General features: G+C 44.6%; 1 protein-coding gene across 1 annotated transcript in view; it reads left to right on the top strand.

The window, feature by feature from the left end:
• Positions 1-15137: 15137 nt before the first annotated feature.
• Positions 15138-25642, top strand: part of RHOJ (ras homolog family member J) — a 60789-nt gene continuing 50284 nt past the window's right edge. Inside the window, exon 1 of the mRNA XM_051621319.1 lies at positions 15138-15803. Coding sequence (XP_051477279.1) covers positions 15626-15803 — 178 coding nt within the window. The 5' untranslated portion in view covers positions 15138-15625. The remainder of the gene's footprint in view (positions 15804-25642) is intronic.

The following is a 25642-nucleotide window of genomic DNA, read 5'->3' as shown; positions in this document are numbered from 1 at the left end:
TGCTTTCTTCTCAGCTAGAAAATCTACAATAAAAGGAGCAACCATCTCCTCCCTGTGTTAGCATGGAAAAAATGCAAAATGCATTATTCGGGGAGGCCTGTTAAGTCCCCTGGTTTAGGCTACTGCTCGATTAAAAGTCTCTTGATGACCACTAGAGGGGGAGAGAAACTTACTGTCCCTGAGTCCCTGGAAAATGTGGAAGCCGCGCGGTGCTTCTCACTGCAAATCCGATGCTTCCCCTGAACTTTCCCCTCCCTCAGCTGCAGATGAATGGTGGGGGCCATGAACTTGCTGTGACCAGAGACAAAGAAATCCGTCGGCACGATCTGCAAGTTTCAGTTAAGATCTGAAGCTTTTCTGAGCTCTGTTTGCAATCCCTGAGGTAGCAGATCTTAGATTTGTTGATGCTGCAGGAGTGAGTTTAATGTCAGGCACGGGAGATGTTGGGCTGAAGTAATTTTAAGGGGTACTTACTGAGAGATTTATTTGGCAGAGGGTTTTGGGTTAATGTTGGTTTCTTCAGCTATTAAATAGAAGGTATTTAAAGAAAGAACTGGGTTTGTAACTTGAGAGTCCCAGGAGAGAAGGATCAAATTCAAAAAGTTTAAGAAAGATGATTGAAGAGACACAAGACATTAATTATCTTTCCAGTTACCTCAGAGATGCTAATATTACCTCTTTCCAAAGGCTCAGTCATCTAAGGTAAGTACTTACAGGGGTGTCTATGGTCTTTTGGTGGGTGGATCTCCCTAAGGATGTATCCACCATTCTCAGTTGGCAACACCACAGCCAGACCCCCAAGTCAGGCACTTCTATGAATTGCATCCCACCAGTTGGCATGAATCTGGGCCTACATGTCTACATGCTGCCACTGCAGAGCACTGTGGTCCTTTGTGATGTCAGCTCTAGACAGCAATACAGGCAACATCAGGCTTCAGCATTGTCTGATGAAGAGAGACCTGGAAGCAGTGAGTTGAGGAAGGTGCTCTGCACTGCAGTGGCTCGTCTCTATCCACGCCCAGGTGCCTGTTTTAAAGCTATATTGGGTCCATCTCAACCACTCCACAGTCATAGACGTGGCTGCAGCATAAACATGTCCTCAGACACCCGACCTCCTGGTATTTACTTTAGAGACAGAACCAGAAGTTCTCCTTCTCACTTGCAGTCTTAGCTGAGAGTTACAACAACACCCACAAACAACTGCGGTTGCTATAAAAAAATATATACCAGCCTCTTAGTCACCTTTCAGTAACACATACCTTGAAAGCACTTGGCTTCAGTTACTGTAAGTTTCTCACTTCGTGCCTGGTAGTAAACACCATGATCCTTCAAACATGTTGTGGAGGTTGCCATGGAGCTCCCACATCTTTTTGGTCCAGGAGAAGTTAATGCTTCAATGATAACATTTGGATGAGGATATTCTGTGTGGTCTTTTTTCTTCACATTCCCTGATAAAGGGATCCTTACCTATGACCAAATAAGAGATGTACTTGGCAGCCACCATATTCGTCTGCCAAGTTCAGTGTAATGTACTTCCAAGAGGAACATCTGGCTCTATAATTTTGTTCCTTGGCAGTGCAGCTGTTGTCTACACGGCTGGCTACCCCTCTCTGCTGGCAGCTGTGAAACTGCATGGGGCTATGCTTTGGACACAAACTGCTGCTTTATGATGTCTGGCTGTTTCTTGTCCTTTCTTTCATCCCAAAATTGCCTACACCTAGGAATGATTTTGCTGTGCAAATGAGTGCAAGATGCAGTCTCCCACATGACACCTCACTGCACACGGAAGCAACCAGGGATGAACGGCAACGTGGGCCTATTTACCTACTCACCAGAGTGAGCAGCAGGTGTTAATGAGATGAAGACCATTGTTAGACCACTAGCAGTTAACAGGTACCCTTAAACACATGCTGTCCCCACAGGGTGTGAGAGAGAAAGAAACTCCAACTCAACCACAAGCCATTTCATGGAAGCTTCAATGAGATCTTAAGTGGATCTGAGACAGAAACAAATGAGTTTTTAAAAGAATTTAAATGGAAAAAAGTTTTTGTTCAACAATAGTAAGAACATAGGCTATAGAGATCTGGGGCCACCACCATTAGAGGGGGAATGCAGCATTAACTACTGCAGTGCTTCTGAAACACACTCTGGTGTGTCACCCAACTGTCTGGTGCATCCAATGCTTTTCAGAAATCACCCAGGTTTTACTCATCACTCAGAGAATAAATATTAGGTAAAAATGAGGCTAAAAAAAATTAAATGTTTTCATATATGCTGGAGGAGACATTTCTAGGCAGAAGAACCAAGATACAAGTCAAGAACAGGTGACAATGTGGGTAGTATGATGGATACCTTAAAACCACCTTCAGCAGGTATGTGGGAGATATGAGCCTTGCAAGGGATGTGTGAAATGAATGGGTTAATGCTATAAAATATCTAATGTTGGAAGGAGACTCAAACTGTAGGATGCTGAGCCACTAGATATGATGCTTTCATGTTGAATAATGCCCTGTTCCACGCCTAAGGGGAAACAGAGTAGGGAGACATTTGCAAACTGGGCAATAAAAAGAGAAAAGATAGAAAAGGCTGTAAATTACCAGAGAGTGAAGAATCAGTACAGGGAGGATGGAGTCACGGATTACAGCAACCAAATCATCACTGGAAATTGGGGGAAAGTCAAAAGACTCCCTGTGAATGAAGAAGTATCTTCTGACAGAGCATTTCAAATTTGTCAAGGAAAGGATGAAAGGATATTCCCCCTGTCCAGATAGCATATGAGGTGGGTGAACACTGCCACCAAATTGCATTAGGGTGAAGGAACCTGAAGAAAAACTCCACATGAAACCAAAAGTCTGAGCCCACTGAAAAAAAACAATACCCAAACTTGCAAATACTGTGTCCACCATCACAGTGTTTGGCCCAAACAAAGGCCATTTGAGATGACCAAACATTTCTATGCAAGAGCCTTCTCATGTCAGAAGTGGGCATAGCACAGCAAGAACACTGAGAACAGTTTTTTGAGGAACAATGGAAAAGCTCACTTCAGAAGACAAAAAAGCTCTCCATCAGCTAACAAATGAAACTCACCCTCATGTGAAGTTATTTTACAGGTGACAAGGCAGTGTCCCCTCAGGAACAGTGATGATAGGGATGTTAAAAGTCTCCTACGTGCCTGTTCCCCAGAGGGCAGGAGTTGTGAGAGACCACTATGAGAGAGATCAAGGTCACGCAAATCCTTTCAAATTGTAGTGTTCCCACTTTAATTCTCCTTTTTTTTTTTTCCATCAGACAGTTGGAGTGTTCCCCAGGATTCAAACCACAGCTGGCCTCTGATGCTCAGTATAACCTTCTGAGCAGATAAACCCACCATTTTCTGCCAGGTACAGCTAAACATTTGTTACAGCTCCCCAGTGAGTTGCTATGAAAACGAGTGTCAAATCAATAAAAGCCCTAGCAAAAAAAATGTCACAGGATCAGACACTGCTCTGTGTTTGGGGCTGCTAATTACAGAGTGACAGGAGAGGCTGGGATATCACCCACTGGCACTCTGTTCAATGGCACTCTGAAGCCTGAAAATGCCTGCACGGCTGGATGCAGAGGTCAGCTGGGAGAAGAGACAGAGAAGGTAAAGCAAATAGCTGGTTAGGGTTTGAAAGCCCAGGTTTTCCCCCTGCATCATGAAAACAAACTTGTGTGTATCCACAGTGGGTAACAACAGCTGTGACCTGCTTCCTGTTACAAAAGGTAACCTCATGGTTATATGAAGTTTCTTACCTGATCAGATCTGTCCTGCTTAGATGGAAATGTGGTTTCTATGTTCTGGATGGCAGGAGAAAAAGTGGGATGCAGATATGCACCTGAGAAGATCTCGTAGATGTACTGTCATATCCTCTTGGGTTTCAAGACCATGTTGAATCCACTCTTCTCAAAACCCAAAATTTGCCAACCTGTGGGTTCCCAAACTGATTTGGGTTGGGTAGGAGCCAAGCGACTTGCCAACCAAGGAAATTCCAGTGACAGGGAAGTGTCCAGACTTGGACTTTGCCCCTTGGGCTAGAACAGCTGCAGCTGACACGAGCTGTGTGATGCAACAAGTTCAAATCTAAATTCAAGCCCAGCCAACAGGGATGGTCCCAAAAGGCAGCAACAGGAGAAAGAAAGAGCTGGACTAAGAAAGGACCCCTGTGTCACCCAATTTTCATCACTCATGTCTTTATGTCTTTGAAACAGCTGGGTGGGGAGAGGGTATATCCTTTTCCAGGAGACATTTCCAAGCAAACCTAGAGTCATAGAATCATAGAATACTTCTGGTTGGAACAGAGCTTTAAGATCACCAAGTCTAACTGTCAACCCAGCACTGTTAACTCCACCACTAAACCATGTCCCTGAACACCATGCCTACACATCTTTTAAACACCTTCAGGGATGGTATATCTACCACTTCCCTGGGAAGCCTGTTCCAGTGCTTGACAACCCTTTCAATAAATAAATTTTTCCTAATATCCAATTTAAACCTACCCTGGCACAACTTGAGCCCATTTCCTCTTGTTCTATCACTTGTTACTTGGGAGAAGACACCAACCCCCACGCTGCTACAACCTCCTTTCAGGTAGTAGTAGAGACCAATAAGGTCTCCCCTCAGCCTCCTTTTCCCCAGACCAAGCAAGCTCAGTTCCCTTAGATGCCCCTCATAAAACTTGTTCTCCAGACCCTTCACCAGCTTTGTTGCCCTTCTCTGGACTCAGAGGAGTCCCAGCCTGAGCCCCTGGCTTGTCTGCCCTGCAGCTGAGGGGCACCCAGAGGACAGTTTTAGCACCTCATGCTCATCCTCCCCAGATACTGCAAAGTGACAAATCCCACAGCAAGAAAACCTTATAAGCAGCTTGTCTGACCCTGGTCTTGCACTTTGAGCAACCTGCAGCGTGCACAGCACATGACTCAAAGGCATTTAACCTAGCAGGAGATAACCACTGATTTATGAGCCAAGGGCATGTGTGCTATTTCTAGCAACACCACTACCTCACACATCAGCTGGGCAACCTTTTCCCTTCTAGTTCCCCTACTGTCATTTGCACCTTTAGACTAAAAAAGCAGTGAGGCTGGGGCTGCTGACTTTCCCTGTACCTTCGTACAAGGCTTAATGCAACAGGAACAGGTTTCCACTTTGGTCTTCACAGAACTGCCGAATGCAAAACCCACCTGCTGGCACAGAGCAACTGCAGCAGGGGCCACGATAGCAGGAGCACAGTTGTTATGCAAACATTGAATGAGAACATAAACCAGACCCTCTACTGAGATAAAAACCACTAGTTAACTTTTTCCTAGTTTCCACAAGCACGTGCTCACCCCAGTTCCATCAAAAGGAAGGCAGGCAGTGACATGGTTGAGTGCTGAAAGGCTGTTGCTCTGCTATTCGCAGCATGACAAGTTGCAGAGAGATCTGTCACATGAACCCACTCTAGAATGATTTCCCAATGGACTGTTTTCCAGTCCCTCTTACCTCAGTGCAAATTTGGAAAAGGACCGATAACTGAACCTAGTCAAAAACGTTGGGAAATCTCATGGAGACACATTTTCTGAGGAGCTTGGCAGCTCTTTCTGTGGGAAAACCTATAAAGTAAGATTCCTCTTTTTCTCCCCCTTTTTTTCTTTTTTTTCCCTTTATTTTTTTTTCCCACCAATAATCAAAATCTGGCCCAAGATGATCCAGATTAAATTGAAAGAAGTCTTGAAACGTGTTAGCAATCTGAGCTGTACCTCCAAATTGTTAAAAAATCAATGGTGCTCAAGATACCTGAGAATCTAGAGGAGAATATGTATAAGCACCAGGCCATTATTCAGATGTTTAGTGGATGACTTTAACTGGGGATTATTATTTGTATTATTTATCCAGTAACTAACACAGCAAAATTGGTCTCAATAGCCATTTTGAAAGTGCATGAAGCTCTGAAGATGATCGACAGTAAGAAATAAAAATCACTGGAGCATTTCTAAAAGTAATAATCATTTCAAAATTGTAATGGCAACAGGTTGAAATGAAGCATCTTATTCCTGCTGTTAATTTGCCTCCAAAGGAGAGGGCTCTGCCTGGTGACAGAGGGAAAGATGTGACAACTTCCAGGACTCCAGCACTTTCCCTTTTCAGCTGGGACTCAGACATGGCTGATAGACCTACGGAGAGGACAGGAAGGATTGAAATGCCTTAGGAAGCCACCAGGTTTCTTTGCTGTTGTGCACCTAAACAGCTTCTGTGGGGCTCTCAGCTCAGCTGATGAGAGTGATGAAGGCTGATGGGCTAAGGGTCAGACAAGGGAGGCTGGATGTGCTTCAGCAGCAGCACAAGCTCTGTGGCCAAGGTGTTAAAGACAAATTGCTCTGGAGGGTATGATTACAGAGTGGTTCCTGTGCAGTGTGCTCTCAGGCTGCTTGTATGCCTGAGTGGAAAAAGTCTGTCTGTGACAAGAGGAAAGCTTCACAGCTGGGCCTGCTGACAAAGGCTGGTGCAACATATGGTCATGGGGCTCAGACGAGTGCAGGGCTTTGGGAAAAGATTTTCCAAGAAGAAGTTCTACTGGATGATGCCTACTGAGAGCAGACTGTGCCTCCAGGTCACCTGCATTAGTTAAAGCAAGTAAATTGGGACTGTTCTGCTCCTGTCACTGATGAGCAAAGTCCATCAAAGAAGACTGAGGTTTAAAATACAGATGTTTATCAGCTGCTGGCTCTTTTCAAGTTAGTTCCTCTGATGTTTTGCTTCATATGTTAAATAAATTCACTCGTTTTGAGATGGTTTGTTCATCTCCATAATGCATTAACCCTCTCTGGAGAGAAGACATTGAGGCCTCTACCTGAAAGCCACTTCCTCAGGCAGGGAGGAGACATTACATTCTTCTCTGCATGTCCAAAAATGTAGAGGTCATTCCAGCTCAAACCATATAATCAGGTCTGATGCCTGCAGGGTGTAAATAAGAGACAAGAAACAGAACAGATCTCCCTGATCACCTCCTAAACATTTGCAATAAAACCCAGGAACCTGTATTTTACTACTGTCAAATATGTCATGAAAACAGCAAAGAAATTATGTTGGAGTCAAGCTCAGACAACAATAGTTCACTGCGAACTGATCCCCACATTATTCACTGTACTTTTAGCATCACATTTGTTTTGACAGAAACAATTATATTCGTGAGATCCTAATAATTGAAAAGTCATTATTTCCTCTATGACTAGAGGGTTCTGTACAAATTCTTGAAATATGCTGCAGTGCTGGTCCTCAGAGGTGCATGTGGGAAGAGGCATTCACAATACCTATGCTTGTCACTTGACTGTACATTGAGACAGAGGAAGAGGTCAAGCTGTGATGCATCTGACCACAGAATTACAGAGTAGCTGAGGTTGGCAGGGACCTCTGGTTGTCATCTGGTCCCACCTCCCTCCTAAAGCAGGGCTCCCCCAGAGCCAGTTGTCCAGGACTATGTCCAGACAACTTTTGAACTCTTCCAAGGACAGACACTCCACAACCTCTCTTGAGGCATTACAGGACCCTTGACTCCAATGAAGTTGAACAGAATTTGAAATTCTTAGGAGTCAGCTCTGGCCACTAAATCTCTTGAGATATCACCACTGCTAGATAGACTTTCAGGAAGGCATCACTGTCTCAAGTGCTTCTGAACTAAGGAAAACAATCCACAGGGATTCCTGCCATTTAATGGTCAACACTGGAAGCAAACCCAGAAAGCTCTGGGATGGTGGGAAACGTGCAGCCAGGCTCATTTTATATAAAGGTGTCACTGTGGGAGAAGGGGGAGCAGGGAGAGAGAGCCCTGACCCTTGAAAGCTTCATGGGGCTGAATCACTGGATTGCAACACAGCACCAGGCTGCAGTATTTCACAGTCACAGCTCCCCAGGGATACACTGTACCTACCTTTCACAAATGGCCAGTGCTAAAAGAAGTAGAGCTTCCTCCTGGGAGATGTCAGAGCCCTCTCAGAGGAGGAATGAGCCAGACAGTGATGAGACACAGGTGAAAGAGTTTCTAAATCAGACTGAGAGTGCCAGGAAGGCCTGCCATGGCATTTCTGCAAAGCTGTGACACCAGCTTGTGCCACAGACAAACCAAATATATTAGCACAGGTATGTTAACAGCTGAGTCACCTGCAGGAACAGCTCTGCTGAGCACCACAAAGCCTGTGTGGCTCTCTTGTAAAGCACTAGAGGTATATGCTTTACAGAGCACAGGAACACATTTCCACAGCCCAAGCCTGGGGAGCTCAGGCTGTGGTCCTGGAGCTGGGTACAATCTGTAAACCCTCTGCAGGTAGCTGAGGAGGGAAACAGAGCTGTGCTAGCACAGTTGGGACCGTAACATCAGTGTCCAATGTGGGGTGGAACTGAGCCACAGGTTCTGCTGAAGGTGATGGCACCTGGTTGTCTCCCTTGCAGACAGCTCTGGACAATCACTGCAGGCACTCAGTGGAGCTTTCACCTGCCCCACTCTGACAGCCCAAGGTACTCAAAATGTGTTGGTTGGCTTTTGACCACAGGAAAATCTTGGCATTGCAGTTCACTGGAGCAGAAAGATTACCAGCTGATTTATCAGCCCATCCACACCCACACTCTGACCCATCTTTCCCCCAGCATGAGCTGCCAAGAAGCCCTTTGCATTTGCTGTTATTACAAAAATCACCCACAAGTAGCCAGCAGACCGTGCAAACCAGGACTTTGCCTATTTTTCCATCTCTCCCACCCCCTCCCATTGCATGTTCAGGTACTTGTCAGTCCTAAGGCATTGATCTAACCTTAGACCTCCTGCAATTTTGGATAGTTCCAGCAGCTTAGGTAGGGTGTCCTCACTTGTTTTGCCACCACGCCCAGACACCTTTAATACAATGCAAGTAAAATCTCTGTTAAAAAGGAGCAAAGCAACCTGTAGCTACCAGCACTCTTCCCATAAGGGGAAGGTAAGTTATCCCCACAGTGATTTGGAGCATTCAGAAAGAAGAGAACCAACCTGAAGGGGGAAAAGGAAAAAAAAAAAGTGTAGAAGGGAAAAGAGTAGAAGAGTTTCTTACACATTTTCCCCTTTAACAAGTTCACTATGAGGTGAGACCAAACATTCTCCTGGTGACAGTCAGCAAGTAAGTTGGTTTAGATTTGTCATGCACCCACCACACCCTTCAGACAATGCAGGAGCTGGTCCCTGCCCTGAGGGTTAGCAGTATAAATAGAGAGAAAAAAGGAAGCATTCCTGATTCTCGTTTTACACACAAGAAAAGTGCAAGTCTGAGCAGCAGTTTTGGAGACGTCTCATGGCAGTGCCTTTGCCACAAGGCTTTGCTGAGAATACACTCAGCAAGGGGACACAGGAGAAAAATTACCCATTGCAGTCTTGACACCCCTCTGTTTTCCACCTTGGTCTCCTCCTGTCTGCCCACCCCAGGAATGTGGAGGCAGTGCCAGCCTTCTGCTTATTTGTGAGCAGAGGCAGGAAGATCACATGAAGCACAAAAGCACATTCCCTCCCTGGAAGCAGCCTGCTCCCTTCTCTCCAAGAGTGAAAAAAATTCTGCATGAATGTTTTATGAATCAGCCATGTGTTCATTTCAATGCTAAAGCCAGCTTGGCAATTTGGCCTGAAAAGGGGGAAGCTGAAAACCTACAGATTCCAACTGGCATGTATTTACACATGAACTTTCTCCCCTGTTGGAGGCATTACATTTGCTCACATCTAACTCAGGGAAGTTTCTCTGCCTTTAAAGAAATTGCAGGTTATGTCCCAAGCATTACTCAGAGGCCAACAAAACAGATTTGTCCCTTTAATGACTTCACTGAGTGGATGAACGTGTGGTGTTAACTGATCACAATTTTGGTGCCCTTGGTGCAGCTTGATTCTCTGATTGCAGCCCTTTTACATTCCCAGCAGTCCACCATCTGCAGAGGGAAATGCCATTTCAAGATGCAGAAGAAGCATAGATGAGGTTCACCCTTGTTTAACCTCCTGCTGTATTGCACATCCTAAAATAAATTCAATTTAGGGGGGAAAAAATCCTCAATGGAAAGCACCATAGGTAGGGAGGCAGAAATTGTCTAAAGTGGTATTTTTTCTGCTATGCTAATCCCAGGCTGAACACTCACCTAAGTCCATTTCTCTCCACTGTCCTGTAGGGAGAGGGGAAAACAGCTTTTGTCAAACATCAGTTTTACACTAAGGAGAGGAGAGGAGACAGGAGAGAAAGGAGGAAAAAAAATAATAATGAGACAGACATACAAGAACAAAACCAAAAAGGAGAGAAGGCAGAGGCAACAGCCAGCAATTTTCTGGAAGGAAACAAGAGAAGCCTGATGCAAATAGAGGGATGCATCAGACTATGTGCCAAATGCACATATTCCAGCATCCAGAGGACACTTTCATATCTCTAAGGAAAACTCATCCTCAAAGTCCAAATACAAATACCTATGAACAGAACAGCTGGAAATATACCTGGACAAGTACCACCAGCTGTAGGGATGGGTAAGTAATACAGCACTGTCTACAGAATGAACTAATTGCAGGGTAACTGTAAGCTGATCATGTCTCCTCGAGCTGAAAACAGTCCTCCCCATTCACAAACACACACACCACATGCAATTCTCCTTATATAACAGCTGTCCCTGGGAAGGTAGAGGGTACTCTCATGGACAGGACATGAATCATCCTCTGCTTGACCTCACCTCCCAAAAGTAATTTGTTGTGTAAACTCATCCTTCCAAAGAGAAACCCAGTGACACTAATTATATCCACGGCAGCAGCATGAAACAGGGAACCCCCTGCTGCTGGCATGGACCACCATAGTGGTGGTGATGGTGGAAGCATGACTGATGGTGTGTGATGGCTGTAAAGAGGTTTCTCCTCACTCAACAAGCCCCAGAGCTGAACCTCAGCACCTGCCCTTCAGCAAGCTGCTTCTTAAAAGCCTTCACACAGGGCACTTCCACCCCTCTTGTGGTCTTATTTAAACTTCCTTCGTTTGCTACTTCTGCTTTTCAATACACCAAATTCACTTGAGGTCTCAGTGACCACTTCCCTGGGGTGGGAGGCTGATGGATGGGGCTCCCAGCAAGAAAGAGAGGATTGAGGGAATAAGGATAAAGTGTCCTCATTTCAATTTTTCTTAGCACAATGTGGAGGGCCATACAGACAACCCAAAAAATGAGATACCCCAAGACTGCTCAATCTAGGACAAGGGATCCAGAAGGCTCCATTGAGAATATGATGACTGTAAGGATGTCTTAAAGTCTCAAATTCATATAACTGCAAAGGTCCATCTCTTACCATACCATAGTTCAAAGGTCCAGAATCTGATGCTCAGGGAAACCTGGATTTGAACGGCACAGTTAAGTGTAGTATGGTTGTGCTGTGCTCCTTCCAATATGGACACACTCTCTCCCCTAAAAAACTCTGACAATCTAAAAAGACTAGACAAAGGATAAGAAAAAATGTGAGAAAATATGCCTGAAGTCAATTTACAGTTCAGTAGCAGTGTCAGAAACCTCATTCCCACATCAATGCTGGTAGGTGGAAGGAGGGAGGCTGGACAAGGCTCTTTCTAGCAGCAAGAGGTGAAGAGAGAAGTTTCACAGTAGTGCAGGTGTCTTCAAAATCCCCCACCCCATGGAGCTGCCTCTTATGGGAGAGAATGTAGAGACAGATTTGTTTGGTTTAGTCCAAGGATAATGAAGGAGAAGGCTTAAGAGGGAAGATAAGAACCCCATCAAATCCAGACAGTCAGGTCTGGTGAGGAAAAAAGTTAATGCAGAAAATTGATCCAGCTTTCAAGTTTTAGGCTTACAAGGTTGCACACAGGAAGACCACCACACTGCAGGAGGCACTGAAGAGTAACATGGCAGTGGCAGGGCTGGCCAGGGAAACAGGCTGTCCAGAGAAGTGGTAGATACCCCATTCCTGCAAACATTCAAGGTCAGGTTGAATGGAAGTAAACTAACTGAGTTGAATATGTCCCTGCTTATTGCAGGGAGGTTGGACTAGATCACCTGTAAAGGTCCCATGCAACTCAAATTATTCTATGATTCTATGAAGAGATCAGAGAGAGCTCAATACAGCATCATAGCCTTTTACCCCTCTGCAAGCTTGCAGAGAAATAAAGAACAGAGTTAATTGGCAAACATACTGCGCATTGCAGAGCTAATTAACAAATTTGCAAGTCCTTAATCTCCTGCAGATCTTCTCACCAATATTTCTTGCACCAGCTTTGAATTTGCTAATCCCCAAGGAAGTAGCTCCAGGGACTGCCCTGTAGGACCTGTGCTGATGAAGATGAAGTTGATGCTTCCACACAGATGTGTGGGAGTTGGATATTCTCTGCAATACCAGGAACAGACCTGTTGCCAGTTAATTTTTCAATTAGCAAAAGGCCAGAGGCACTTAATTTAGAGCAGAGCTCTGTGCTTGAGAAACCTTGCTAGGAAGTGCCCCAGGTGACATCTTCACAGTGCTAATAGCACTTGCCCCTACCTATTGTGGTCACTTTTAGCCTCCCTTCTTGTCATGGTGGTCTTGGCTAGAAGCCTGTTTTACAAGTATGAAACAAGCTGGGTTGGATAGCAGAGAATCACATGCATTTAAACAAGTTTTCCAAGCCCTCAGACTAGTTAGGTTTACTTTTTTACTTCAGCCACATCTTTCCAAACCTCATGGCTTGGAACCAGCCTGCTTTTATTGTGAGATGGGAAAGCCTGAGAACTTGGGAGCAAATCTGACCATTTCTAACCTGATTAGTGAAAGAGCAAAAAAAACCCTGAACCCAGATTAAATCACCGGACCTTCTGAGCTTTGCTAATAATTACCAATAACCCTGTGACTTCCACACTGGGGCTTGTGAGCAGCTGCCTTGTGCAGAAGTAGATTTACAGGAGCTGAAACTTGCACAGCAACTGGAGAAGGGTCAGCTTAACCTAAAGCCTTGCCTCTTGCAATTTGCAGGTTAAGAAATCTTTTATAAAATGTAAAAGGATTGTCTCAAACTTTGCCAGACTGCTGGAAGACAGGACTGGCTGTTCACACAGCAGATTCAGGGCCAACTTTGCTAGTAAAAAAGGTACTTGGAATGAGCCATAGGGACTTTGTTGTCTGCCTAAATCTGGCCTAAGTAGCATTAAGGCTTGCCTTAACTACAGGATGTCTGAGGTTGAAAAAGCTTGGAAATAGATTATGCCTGTGTAAAATGGGAAGCAAGATAGCTGCTGCTTTTGTCTGATAGACGCAACGGATAGAGGCAATAGAACCATGAATTATTGCAATTTTTTGCTTCCTCAGGCTCTGCAGTTACCTTGCACACAGCAATCACTCACTCCTACATTTGGCAAACTTACCTAATGAGATCACTAGGTTGGTAAGCAAAGGCACAGAGAGTATCACTGGGCTGGTGCCTACTCAGCTACAGAACAGCTAGAGGCAAAGGCTAGGAGCTTGACCTCCGTTGCAACTAAAAAGAAGCGTAAAGAATACAACCCTGTAACACCTGGTGCCTCTTCAAGATGACCCAGCTGTGTTGTTGGTAGTGGAAGTGATTAGCAGAGTAAATGCTTGGAGGATGGGGGTTTAGGTGCCCAGAGCTCTCAAGTTTTCTTGGATAAATTTCAGCCTTGAGCTGGGGCTTTGAAGCTAAGAGGATGCCAGCTGAACTCCGAACTGGGGGAAACACTTTAGTGATGCCCTGTGGCAGTGGGGGTGATGCCTAACACTGCCTGTTAAGATCCCTGCTGTCAACAGGGAGGAGAACATGAAGAAGATGAACATGGGTCATGGTGCACAAGTTATTCAATGACCAATACTCCCAGTAAGAGATGGCAAACATCTCCCTGGGACTCTCCAGGTAAAGCGACAAGCTTTGTTCCACCTTCTTCATGTTTTATCCATCTACCATCTCTTCTGAAGAGCTCTGACAGACATGGAGCTTCACCTGTCCAGGGGAGACTGCAGGTGGGTCTGCTGTACCCCTTCACTGCAAAAATTGAAGGACACACAGTGTGGGGCTAAGGATATTCATTATGAGGTTGTATTTGTCTTTGCTCATGAAGCTCCTCAGAAGTTCCAAGCCCGTGTGTGCTTGTAGGCACTTCCTTCCAACCAGGCAGGAGCAAGGCAGGGGAAGCACTGAGCACTGGTGTGCCTCCCCATGGAGCCCCAGCTGGGCCTTGTTTCCCCCTTTCAAAGCCTTTGACTCTGGTGGAAGGGAAATACAGCCAGCAGGATATGCTGGGCTGCTCTACTGAGGTTTATGTTAACGTCTGGCTTGTTTCTGCTGGAAATTGCAAAATCTTTCCTGTTGAAGGAGCAGGGAGTTTGGCTCTTCACGTGCATATAGACTGATATATATTTAAATGGAGAGAGGACTTAGGAGGCACGTGAAACAACAGAACAAACAGATGCGGAGGCTGGAATCATTGGAATCATACAGTTCAAAGCTGTTTTTTCACACACCACTATGAGGTGAAATTATAATTTATTTATTTATTTTATTCCCCTAACTCTTACTTCCTCCCCCCCCCCCCCCCCCCCCCTCCCCGGCCCCGTATTTGTCTGTGTTTATATATTTACACTAGGGGGTGAAATCCCTCTTTTTCTCTTTCTGTGTGGATGACGGAAATCGCAGGAGAAACTTCCTGAGTGCCTGAATTGAAAAATCCATTATTTACTGTTTCTAACAAAGTTGTTTAACGAGCTATAGACACAGAGAAAATTGACATTTCCACCTCCCAACTTCCCCTCCCAAATGTGAGATAATAACCTGAGACGAGAGGAGATCAACTTGGGGACAAGAGACAACCCTGAGACACGGGCACAGCTGGCAGCCTCCCCGTGCCCCACCCGGCCATGTAGATCCAACACTCACAATCTTTCTAAACCCCTCTGAAATCCTTCTGGGTGCCAGCAGCTCGGGATGGAGCAGGGAGCCTAAAAACTTCGTTCTGCAGAGAGACCTCTAGTGTTATTCTTTCTCCATGTCCTGGCAGAGTTCCTCCAAAGTACAAATACACACAGAGCTCCCATTGTTTGCAGCCCTTCACAAGCCCACTGATCCTAATATGGAATTCAGCAGGAAACCCATGATTTCCTGACACACAGCAAGCTGGAGAAAGAAAGGAAAAACTCCATTAAAAACCTCCCGGCTCTCCTCCATATTAGAAATGAAATGGAAAATGGAGTGGATTTAACAGGAATCCTGGATTCCTCCGGCCAAGCTGGAGGAAGGGAGACTAGAATCAAAGCCACAGGCTGCTGATATTTTTTAAGTCGCAATAAATACTGAGAACTCCGGGGCAGGATGAGGATTTCCTGACACAAGCAAAGGAGAAAGGATATTCCTCTCTGTATATTTAATTTATTCACTCTGATGATTCTCTTGACTGATCTGGTAATTGTTAGAAGCGGCTGTGACAGCCTGGAAACATTAGTATGATTTCCTGAGTTTGAGATTTGCTGCTACCCCCCCCCCCCCCCTCCCCTCCCCTCTTCCCCCCCTCTCCAAACTCAGGAAAAGTCAATACAATCGCACTTCATTTTTCCTTCATGTGCACTTGGAAGTCCTGGGAGCAGCAAGAGCAGCAGCAGCAGCAGCAGCAAGAATGAACTGCAAGGAAGAAGATGACAACTGCACTGATGGGAGCAGCAACAACACGAAGAAGATGTTAAAATGCGTGGTGGTTGGAGACGGTGCAGTTGGGAAAACCTGTTTGCTGATGAGTTATGCCAACGATGCCTTCCCAGAGGAATATGTCCCCACTGTGTTTGACCACTATGCAGGTAAGAAAGTGTTTTAACAGAAATTTATTTGAGAGGCACAGGAGAGCCAGGTGGGAGGTAAAGGAAGCTCGAGGAGAGGAAGGTTCAAAAGGGAATTCATGGGTTACTTCTTGTCTGGGCATGGGATTCAGGCCTGGATGGTAGCCAGGCAGCTTGGATGGCAACTCATACAATTGGGGCAATGCAGAATTTATTCAGATAGTTTATTTCTTTCTTCTGATTTTTATTTTATTTTGGCAAATAGGAAGTGTTATGGATGCAATTTAATCCACTGGATTTTTGGGACAACAAATATAATTCAGGCTCCATCAATTTGTATTCATGGTTTGGTTTTGAAATTCTGAAGTTCTGAACTTTGCAGGCTTCAGTTATGATGAAGTCTATATATATACATACATAAAACTGTATGCTATTCATGATCTTGTGCCTCGTAGGAAGTGATGCATAAATTGCAATATTTATACCCTATTTAAGGAGTAATCTTAAAGAAAACCAGCATAGCCTCTCTCAGTGCTCCCAGGTTATAACTCTCTTTTCAGAGATATTTGTTAATCTGTCTATAAATATATTTTAATACTATAACTTTATAGTAGAGAAAGCAGAAGTGGTGATTGTTTTGGGTACTTTATAGCGAGGGAATCTGTAATATAAGAAAAAAAATACAAACATAATCAAGATCACTGATGATGTTCACTGCATTGTTGTGCAAAACAGTCCCACAGTTTAAGTACAATATTCACAGGCCTCTTTCTGTAGCAGTTACTCACTTTACCCAGCTGTGTCCAAAGTTATCAAGCAGATGGTATGATAGGCTAAAACTCTTGCTCAAAATTCTGCTTAAATTTTCCTATCCCAAATTCTGCTGGTTTTCTTCTCTCACTGCTCCTTTGGCTTATGGTTGTTGTTTATGAGATCCCTGACAAACAGATTCCAGGAGCAGTGCAAAATTCATTGCTTATCGTGCAGCAGCAGTTGGAGTTTCCTTCATTCTCTCCCCACCTCCTTAAAAACTGAATTTTCATGGCGTGGCTTATCATAGATTTGGTATTCTGTAATGGGAAAATCTCTGTTTTCATTCTGGCTTTGTGTCAGGTTTAGCAGATGAACTGGCCAAACAAGAAAGCTGTGTAATTGCAGAATCTGATCCATGGAAATGTGAAGACCTTTTCCTCCACAAGAGTGGGCAGCGTCACTTCAAATGCAAGCAATGCCCTCTCTTTCCTCTGCCCTACCCACTAGATAGATTAAATGAGCATTTTTAGTCAAAAATCTTTACCTAGACAAGATATAAAAAAAGATATTACATGGTGTAAATATGTACTTTTATGAGTCAGAAATCCTAAGGAAGTCTGGTTACATGAGTTTATGTCTTATATTGCAACAGCACCTACTTTCCCATGATAAGCTGAGATCTGCTTGTCCCTGACAGCCTCCTGCCCAGAAATATGCCAGTCCCAGCACTCACTGCCCTCTGTCTCTCCCAAGCCCTTCAAATACCTCTGCATATGGAAAAAGCCATACAATAGCTGGTACCAGACCATATATGCCTCAGCCTGTGGGCTGGGTGGCTTTGGTGGGAGCATGGGGGCCATGGGGGACACAGAGGTGCTGATGCCCACCAGGCAGCCTGGCACTCAGTGGGGACACCATGCAGGATTTCTCGTCCCTACCCAGGTGACTCACAGGGTCTTGCTTTGATTTTGTTTCCTCTCTGTCCAAAGTGTTAGAAATTGCCAGTGGCCTCAAAAGTATGGAGGGAGCAGAGGGTTGAGAGAAGGACAGGAAGGTGAAGGGCTTGGCTGCGTAATCCTTATCTCCTTAGGGTGCCAGGTAAATGCAATATGCATGCACATTTAAACCAAGCTATATTTTCAGGGTTTGAAGATTTAGACCTCTAAAATATCTCTAGCTATTCTTATTTGCCTCCTGAACTATTGTAGCACATAAATATAGACTAACAATGTTTTCACTGAGAAAGTTCAGAAAGATAAGGGCAAAAATAGCCCTGTATATTAACATGTTATTCTGAAACAAACCCTGTCCAGCAGTAGTGGTCAGAACTAGCATAGATGAGAAATGGAATTCCAGTGTTTTGAGAAATCCCATCATTTATTAAACCACTTTCACTACAAAACTGCACACAGAATTGAATGGTGAAAATGACTTGCAGAGCATGGTGCTGGAAAAGATCCTACTCATAAAACCTAAAAATATTACATGGCATAAAATATATCATAACCTATTTAATTACTGTGGGTATTGAGACAGAAAAGAGCTCACCCGGGGCAACTTTACCCCTGAGCTCACAGTCTTTAGGATATTCTGTGGCAACAACCCCTTCCATATCTATCTGCATGGCAGCCTATGGTCAGGAGGGAGGTGGGACCATGGGCATGGTGGTACCATGGGCACTATGGCATACAGGGATGCTTCACACCCAGAGAAATCCTGCAGGATGGTTGAGGCTCTGGAAAATCACGTTTGAATTTACCCCAGGGAATTGGTTTATTTCTGCCCCTGCCCTTGCTTTGCCCAAACCAATGGTTTCAACTTCCCCAAACAAGCTGAAAGGGTTTGATTCAATTCTCCTGTGCTGGAAATGCTCAAAAGCAATTAATTGTTGTAGATTTTATGCAAAGCTGCACTTTTCCATGGAAGGTTTTTCACCTAGATGTTATTACCAGCAGTGGTGTGTTAGCTAGCACTTCCTCTTGCCTCACTAGGTTACAACCTGGTTGTGAGTGCCAGGACATTTACCAATTTCCTTCTTTCTAATGAGGGGGGGGTGGGAAGAGGGGGAGGGAAGGAAGGGGGAAAGCACTAAAAAGCAGTGGTGATCTCAGAGCAGTTTCTCGCTGCCATGACGCTAACAACTTGGGAGAGACAGTGATGCTATCCAGCCCAGCATTGGGAAAAGCTCCAGAGGCACCACTGCCATGGCCAAGGCATTAACTGTTCATGGCCCAGCAGCACCAGCCACCTTTACTTGCCCTGATACGTCACATCTCCTTAGCTGCACACCTGGGGCAGGTTCCAAAGGCCTACGTGAAGCAAGTGAACATCCCAACACGGGTGGCCCAGAGGATTCCACTGGCATTTCAGAAGGCTGAGCTCCAACAGTATTAGGTCTGTACACTGCTTATTCAGTGCCTTTCACATGAAAGGGCTTGAAACCCATTTTGTAAAATTTGGGCCCAACTGGCCTCTAAGAAAATCAAAGGCAGTACATGGATTTCACCCTGGGAAGGAACAGGCTTCCTGCAGGTATCTGGCACAGCATTTACAACTCAGACACGGCAATGCCAGGGGCTGTTGGTGTTTCACCATGTATGCAGCTGCACTGTACAAAAGTCCAAACCAGTTATTCGTTCCCCACAAGTCATACTTTGCCACAGATTTCACCAACAGTCCATAAAAAATATTTTTTTCAGGGCTTGTTGCCAGAGTTGGGATGTGATGGATGTAGAGTAGGGTCAGAGGCAAAGCCAGACAGCTGGGGAAGGCAAATTTGTTATTTGAATATGAAACTTGGGGTTTTTTGTTGGATGCATGGAAGTTTACGAGTCTGGTTATTTCTCAAGGCATTTTGAAGAGGTTTTGCTGGAGGCCAGAGCCCTGAATAGATTTCCTTACCTTTGGTAAAATTCCAAGTCCCACACTGAGAGAGTTTAGCCATGAGCTAAACGGCTACTTCTAGGGCAGGCAAACCAATGTGTGATCCCAGTGACAAACAGGATATCACTGGCAATAACTAGAACAATAGAGACATAGATGCTTTAACATGCTGGGTCCATTCCATCTTTGGAACATCAAATGCTGATTTTCCGTGAGCAAAGGTCTCTCAGCCAGGATGACTTATATTGTATCTAACTATGTGAGGTTATAAATGTTTAATTAGGGCTGAGGTTGTATCAATAAAACAATTAAATTCAACCACTATTGAAACTGGCTCAGTAGTACCAGATTAACTGCCTTGCTCTGTGGAAGGCAGAAGGGAGATGGGTGTTGTTTGTTACTTAGGCAGCTACTGAGCAACTTCCTTCATATTCATGAACCCTAAAAACCCAGCAGTTTTTAGCATGAAATCTATTCACCCCAAAATTTGTATTCAGGCTTCCTAGAGAGGTGGTCAATGTCCCAAGCCTGTCAGTGTTTAAGAGGCATCTGGACAATGCCCTTAACAACATGCTTCGACTTTTGGTCAGCCCTGAAGTGGTCAGGCAGTTGGACTAGATGACTGTTGTATGTCCCTTCCAACTAGAGCTATCCTATCCCATCTATCCTGTTCTGAAGTGCATTTTTTGGATGTAAAAAACCTCAGTGATTGTGGAGAAGTACCAAAGTCATACGGCTAACTTAGCCCACTGTGCAGACAAAGGTGAATGATAGAATCATAGAATCATCCTGGTTGGAAGGGTCCTTGAAGATCATCAAGTCCAACCATAACAATGGACCAAAGGTAATTTTACCAAAGGTAAGGAATTGACCATTAGACTCTTGAAGTCTAAGGAGAAGAGTGTGGTGAGTCTTAAGCTGCCTAGTTGAGGCACAGCACAAAGGCGAATGTCATACAAACAGCTTTAGGAGCACAAGTGTCATCTTTGATAAATGAGAGAGGTCAGTCCCTCCCAAGGAGAACTGCAAAGCATCTGCACTAAAGACATGAAGTAGATGGCGTAAATAGGTCCCTCCCTCCCCTCATGTGTCAGCACAAACGGGTGAACATTTATAAATAGTGAATCCATTTGAAAAAAATTAGCAGTGGCATGTGATCCGCTAATGAATAGCATACAGAATAGTTCAGCCATGACTGAAGCTCTGTAAATTAAAAGCAATATAGAAGAAGACAGCCGTAAGTTACTGTTGGGAGACACAGGTTTTGGTTCTTTAGTGATGATTCAATCGAATCTGTCTCACTGTGCACTGCAGTGGGCTGGAGCACTCACCGGTCTTGCAGAGTAATGATCCCAACCTTGCTGGCCAGGCAAGCCACGCAGGAAGAGAGAGTCTTCTGCTCTGGCATGTTTATTAGTTTAAGAGCAGCACTACTGCTCGTGTCCCAGGCAGTCAGCTCATGCCTGTGCAAATCCATAGATCTCTTCTATCCTGCCTGTATGCCACCGCGCTGACTCAAATCCCCGTTCTTCATCTCCCACCCATGAAAGAGAGGTGTTGGAAGTGAGCTGTCACTGATCACAGGGCTGCCCATGGCTGGCCACTCTCAGTCCTGGGGCAGGAGAACCCCAGGGTGGCTGGGACCACCCTGACACCTTTGACAGGCCATGCACCAAGCAGCTTCACCTTGCACCCTCTCCCCATGGGGGAGGAACCACCAACCAAGATATGGCAGAAACTGGGTGGGAGCTGTGAGATCCCAGATCTCTCCAGCTACAGACACAAAAGCACATCTGTCCACACTGTTGATGTGTTAGTTATTTTTAATTTATTACTAAATAACTCCGGTTTCAACCCATCTCTGCTTGTCATGGTGAATGAGGAAAGAGTTAAACTCCATACTATCACTTCTTTTTTTTTTTTTCTGTTGAAACTTTATTAGAGAGGAAGAGGCTGTGCAAAGAGATCTGCAATTTCTGCAGGGGTGCTGCTGTGGGAGTCTTCACACCACCACATTCTTGAGACAGTTGTCTCCTATAAGCAGTATTGGTAGCACATTAGAGAAAAGCTTCATGCAATGTTTGGAGTCGTTAAACTGAAAAAGCTATAAATAGCACTGAAAGAGAGCTGTGATGTTTATTTTCATGGATGTTTGCAGTAGGTTTTTATTTCCTTTTAATGTTCATCCAGTTTTGATCATGCAGATATAAACTTTATCCTTGAGACAAGAAAGCATTGACTCTTTTAAGATCTGGCTCTTTAGACTAGCAGCCACAGAACAGATTTGTTCATTTTGCCTCTCAGGAGCCAAAAGGACTTCTCTGACAATCTTCCCTGGTATCAGAATAAACCAGGGATCTCAATAAAACATTCCATCTATGACACAACAGGTTTCTGTTGTGCAGCTCACCAGGTTTTCATGCCTGGCACCACCAGTGCAATTCAAAGGTTTCATGGCTGACTTTTTGAAGATAAATTTTACAGGACCACCATTTCTTAGACTCCCCGTAGAAGGTCTAATTCTGTGTCCTGTGACACATAAGCCAGAGGAGATGCAGTGATCCTCAGAGGTTTTTCACATCCAGGAAACCTAAATGCTCTTTATACCAAAAAGGCGCTTTTTGCCTGAATCACCATGGTTGTTCCACATCCATATGAAACAGGAACCGTGTACACCCCCAAGCTGCTAAAGACCTTTTCCTTCTGAAGGTGTTTTACTACATGCAGAGGCTTGAGATGATTATCACTTATATCTCTCTTCCTCACACACATCCCTGTATTGTCCTGCCAGCGCACAATCCACTTGAAGCCCATGGAGACAGAGATGTGTGCAGGCTTTGTGATCCTATTTACCCAGGGCAGATCATTTCTGCAGCAGTGCTTTGAGCCCTGTGGTGACCAAGTCCCCCTTGAACCCTGGTGCTACTGAAATGCAGCTGTTTCTGGGGAGGAGTGTGTAGCACCTGAGCTGCTTCCTACCTTTGCCTCTGGCTCCGTCATCCAGCTTCTCTTTGTCCTGTTGCCATTTTTGGCAGACAGGAGTTTTACGCTACAGAGAGAGGCAAAAGAGCTCAGTGTTCATTTATTCCGTACCCACCTGCTTGTCACCCAGGATTCAACTCACAGCCCAAGAAGCTGCTGCAGCCCAACACAGAGAATTGATTTCTTCATCCAGTAGCTGATGGATCTCCTTGTTCATCGAGCAAAGCAGAGAACATAATTGTACCGTGCATAACATTTAGTCTAAAAATTAGACAGAGAATAAGCAAACAAAAATATACAACAGGAAGGACAGTGTCAGGGATTAAAGTAGATGAGGCAGCCCTGTTACACTATCCAGGCTTATCCAGCCCAAATTCCACCTAAGCCCCCCTGTCTATATTTTATGTTAGCTTTGTGGTGTTTGAAGGGCAATAGGAAACACAAAGAATGCTCAGCAAAAAGTTAAGACCATTTGAATGTGCATTGGTGGTTCAGATGTAGAATGATGTTGTTTATATAAGGTCAGCCAAAGTCCTGAGGGAATGGGTAGTGAAGATGAGAAAACTAAATGCTGTGCAAAGGAGTAATTATTTGCATGGCCTGCAATCAACCCAAAGAACTTAGTGCCATGTGGAAGTTACCGAGGACAAAAATGTAACAAGGTTTGAAAAAAGGGAGGTTGGACCAGATATCAGATTGATTAAGTGATGTCATAAGCTAATAAAAAAGACTTCTGCAAGGGACAATAAAATGTGAGCTGACACCACCTTCTGTTGGAGGCCAGAATAAGACCTAAATTTGGTCTGAGGAAGTGCAGATTATCTTGAATTTGCTTGCTGCTACAGCAGAGGTGGAGATTTGACTCCCTGGCCTGGCAGTATGGCCCAAACCTGCACTCTTCTACTCAGACAGTGCTGCAGAAAGAGACTTTTTGGAATGATTATTCCGCTACATGGGTGGGCAGCCAGATTTTGAAATTTTCCTTATGCAGCAGCAGACTGCTGAGAAGATACATGGTGGGATTTGTCTGGAGCATGGAAAGAGTTAACAGGACAAGCAATAAGAAAATGACCCTTCTCCACTCGTCCAAGACAGCCAGGCTCAGTCTTTCCCTCCCCTTCTAATCTGCACTGCAGGAGGTGACATCAGCTGAGGAAACCAAAACTGAAACTGGGGCCTCTGGCTCTTGAAGGACAATCTCTACAGCTTGAACTAAAAATCATATCCACTCTCTTTAAATCAATAATTGGCTCAGGACATGTGGCCAGCCATCCACCCCAAGGGACAAAGCCACTTACAGGTGGTGCCAGACGAGGCACATGTTGACAGTCAGGCAGATGCTTTTCAACAGCAGATTCTCCATATATAGGAGAGAAAAACAAAAACCTAGCAAAGAAATCTAAGCACCCAAAATACCTACACATGTATAAAATTCTTCATTTCTGCAAGACGTGACAGTGTTTTTATGAAGTCACAGTTATGATGCCTTAGTTACCAATTAAGTCAATGTAAAAAGCCTTAATTTAAATTTACCTTTTCTTTTCTGTTCTCTTGATAAAACTTTACCCTTAATGACTGTACTAGGGGTACACATCATTGCTTCCATGCATCTCTGTGTATATTTTGTCCTGCAGGCAGTGCCTTTCCTATGTTCTAACTTTCCAGTTGTTATGGCCAAACCTACTGACATCATGGAAATGGGAAGGGATGAGGAAGAGCAAACATATTTCCTTCAATTGTTCTGTTCAGACAAAGCCACTAAACAGTAATGACATCTCCTGTCAAATTCTTATTTATCTTTGCAATGAAAAAAATCCAAGTTACATTATTTCTAGCCTGCTTTTAACTCACTCGTTAGAGTCACTCATCAGACTCCTGTCAGATATATTGTTCTGGTACCCCATTCTATGGGTCTTCCAAATAAGTCAGGGAGTGATACACTGAAGAACGAAAGCTTTATGAATTGCTATCCCAAGTTTTATCCCAAGAGGCATTTAATGAATGAATTTTAGGCTGGATTTATGAACTGGTATTCATCTCTCTTTTTTTCCCAAATAAGATCAGGGAAAATGAGTTTTAAAATCATGTCCAATAACTAAAAACTAAAAAAAACACCAAATTTAATTTACCCTATTTATTGCCAAGCATTATTCCTATTCAAACTCAGAAATCTCTCACCCAAGACAAGTTCTGCAACGAGCAGCCTTGGCTGAATGTGAGGACTAGACCTTAGGTTCAACCTCCACATGTGCCAAAATCCACAAGCACCAGTCATCAGCCAGTGACTTTACATGTACCCAAATGGACAGGAAAGCTCTCCCAGGTCTGAGAATGAACCATCACACCTCACTGCAATCCCAAGCACCATCCATCGTGTCAAAGCAGAAGGAACACAACCAAGTGAGCATAGCATGAGGGAGGACCCAATGATATAATCCAACCATATGGTTGCTACTGCCTTTGGCTAGAATGGATGCTGATTTCCTTATGTAGTGATGGCTTTGCCTTAGTATTTGGTCTCTATCATACATATTCATAAATTTATAACCAAGACCTAAACCCTCTTCTTAAACAGACATCAGGTCAGGCATGGAGAGTCATCATATGGAAGCAGACATGATGACTCAGAAGGGTCCTGGGGGCACAGTGCCATCTGCACCCTGTGGCACTTGCCAGGAAGTGGTGTTCCCAGCTAGTTCCCATAGCCACAGTGGTGTATTTAGGATCCCAGGGAAGGGGAAGGCACAAAAGACCATGAGAACATGGTGTTTCAGCTAGCACAGTTCCCCAGACTTGGTGTGGGTCCAGTGCACCAGCAAATCCAGCAGCAGGGTTGCCCCAGGGCTGCCTTTCTGTCTCAGGGACTGGCACAGCAGTGACTCCATAAATATGCAACGTGTCAGCCAGCCTCAAGGGAAGAGAAGGCTGGAAAAACCATTCCCTGACAGGAGAAACACTGCATTAAAAAAAAAAAAAAAACCCTCCCAAAGGAGGGAGGTGGACAGCTGTGAAAGTTTTCCCAGGCAGAGTGGCACAGGAGGCACAGTCAGGAGGGTGATGGCTTGGGAGCAGGAGGGGAAGAGCAGTATGTTGGTGTACCAAGATCCTCATTTCTGGCTCAGAACAGCATGCAAGTGTGTCATGGGAACAGCAGTCCCAGTGATGAGCACAGGAGCCAGCACTTAGACATCTCCAAGAGTTAAGGAGGACTGTGCAGAGGAGCTGGACAGAAAGGTCCTGCC

The sequence above is a fragment of the Apus apus genome, chromosome 5, assembly GCF_020740795.1.
Source record: "Apus apus isolate bApuApu2 chromosome 5, bApuApu2.pri.cur, whole genome shotgun sequence".
In the NCBI taxonomy this organism is placed as follows: domain Eukaryota; kingdom Metazoa; phylum Chordata; class Aves; order Apodiformes; family Apodidae; genus Apus; species Apus apus.
The sequence above is the reverse complement of the archived record's forward strand: the minus strand, read 5'-3'. Positions and strand labels throughout refer to the sequence as shown.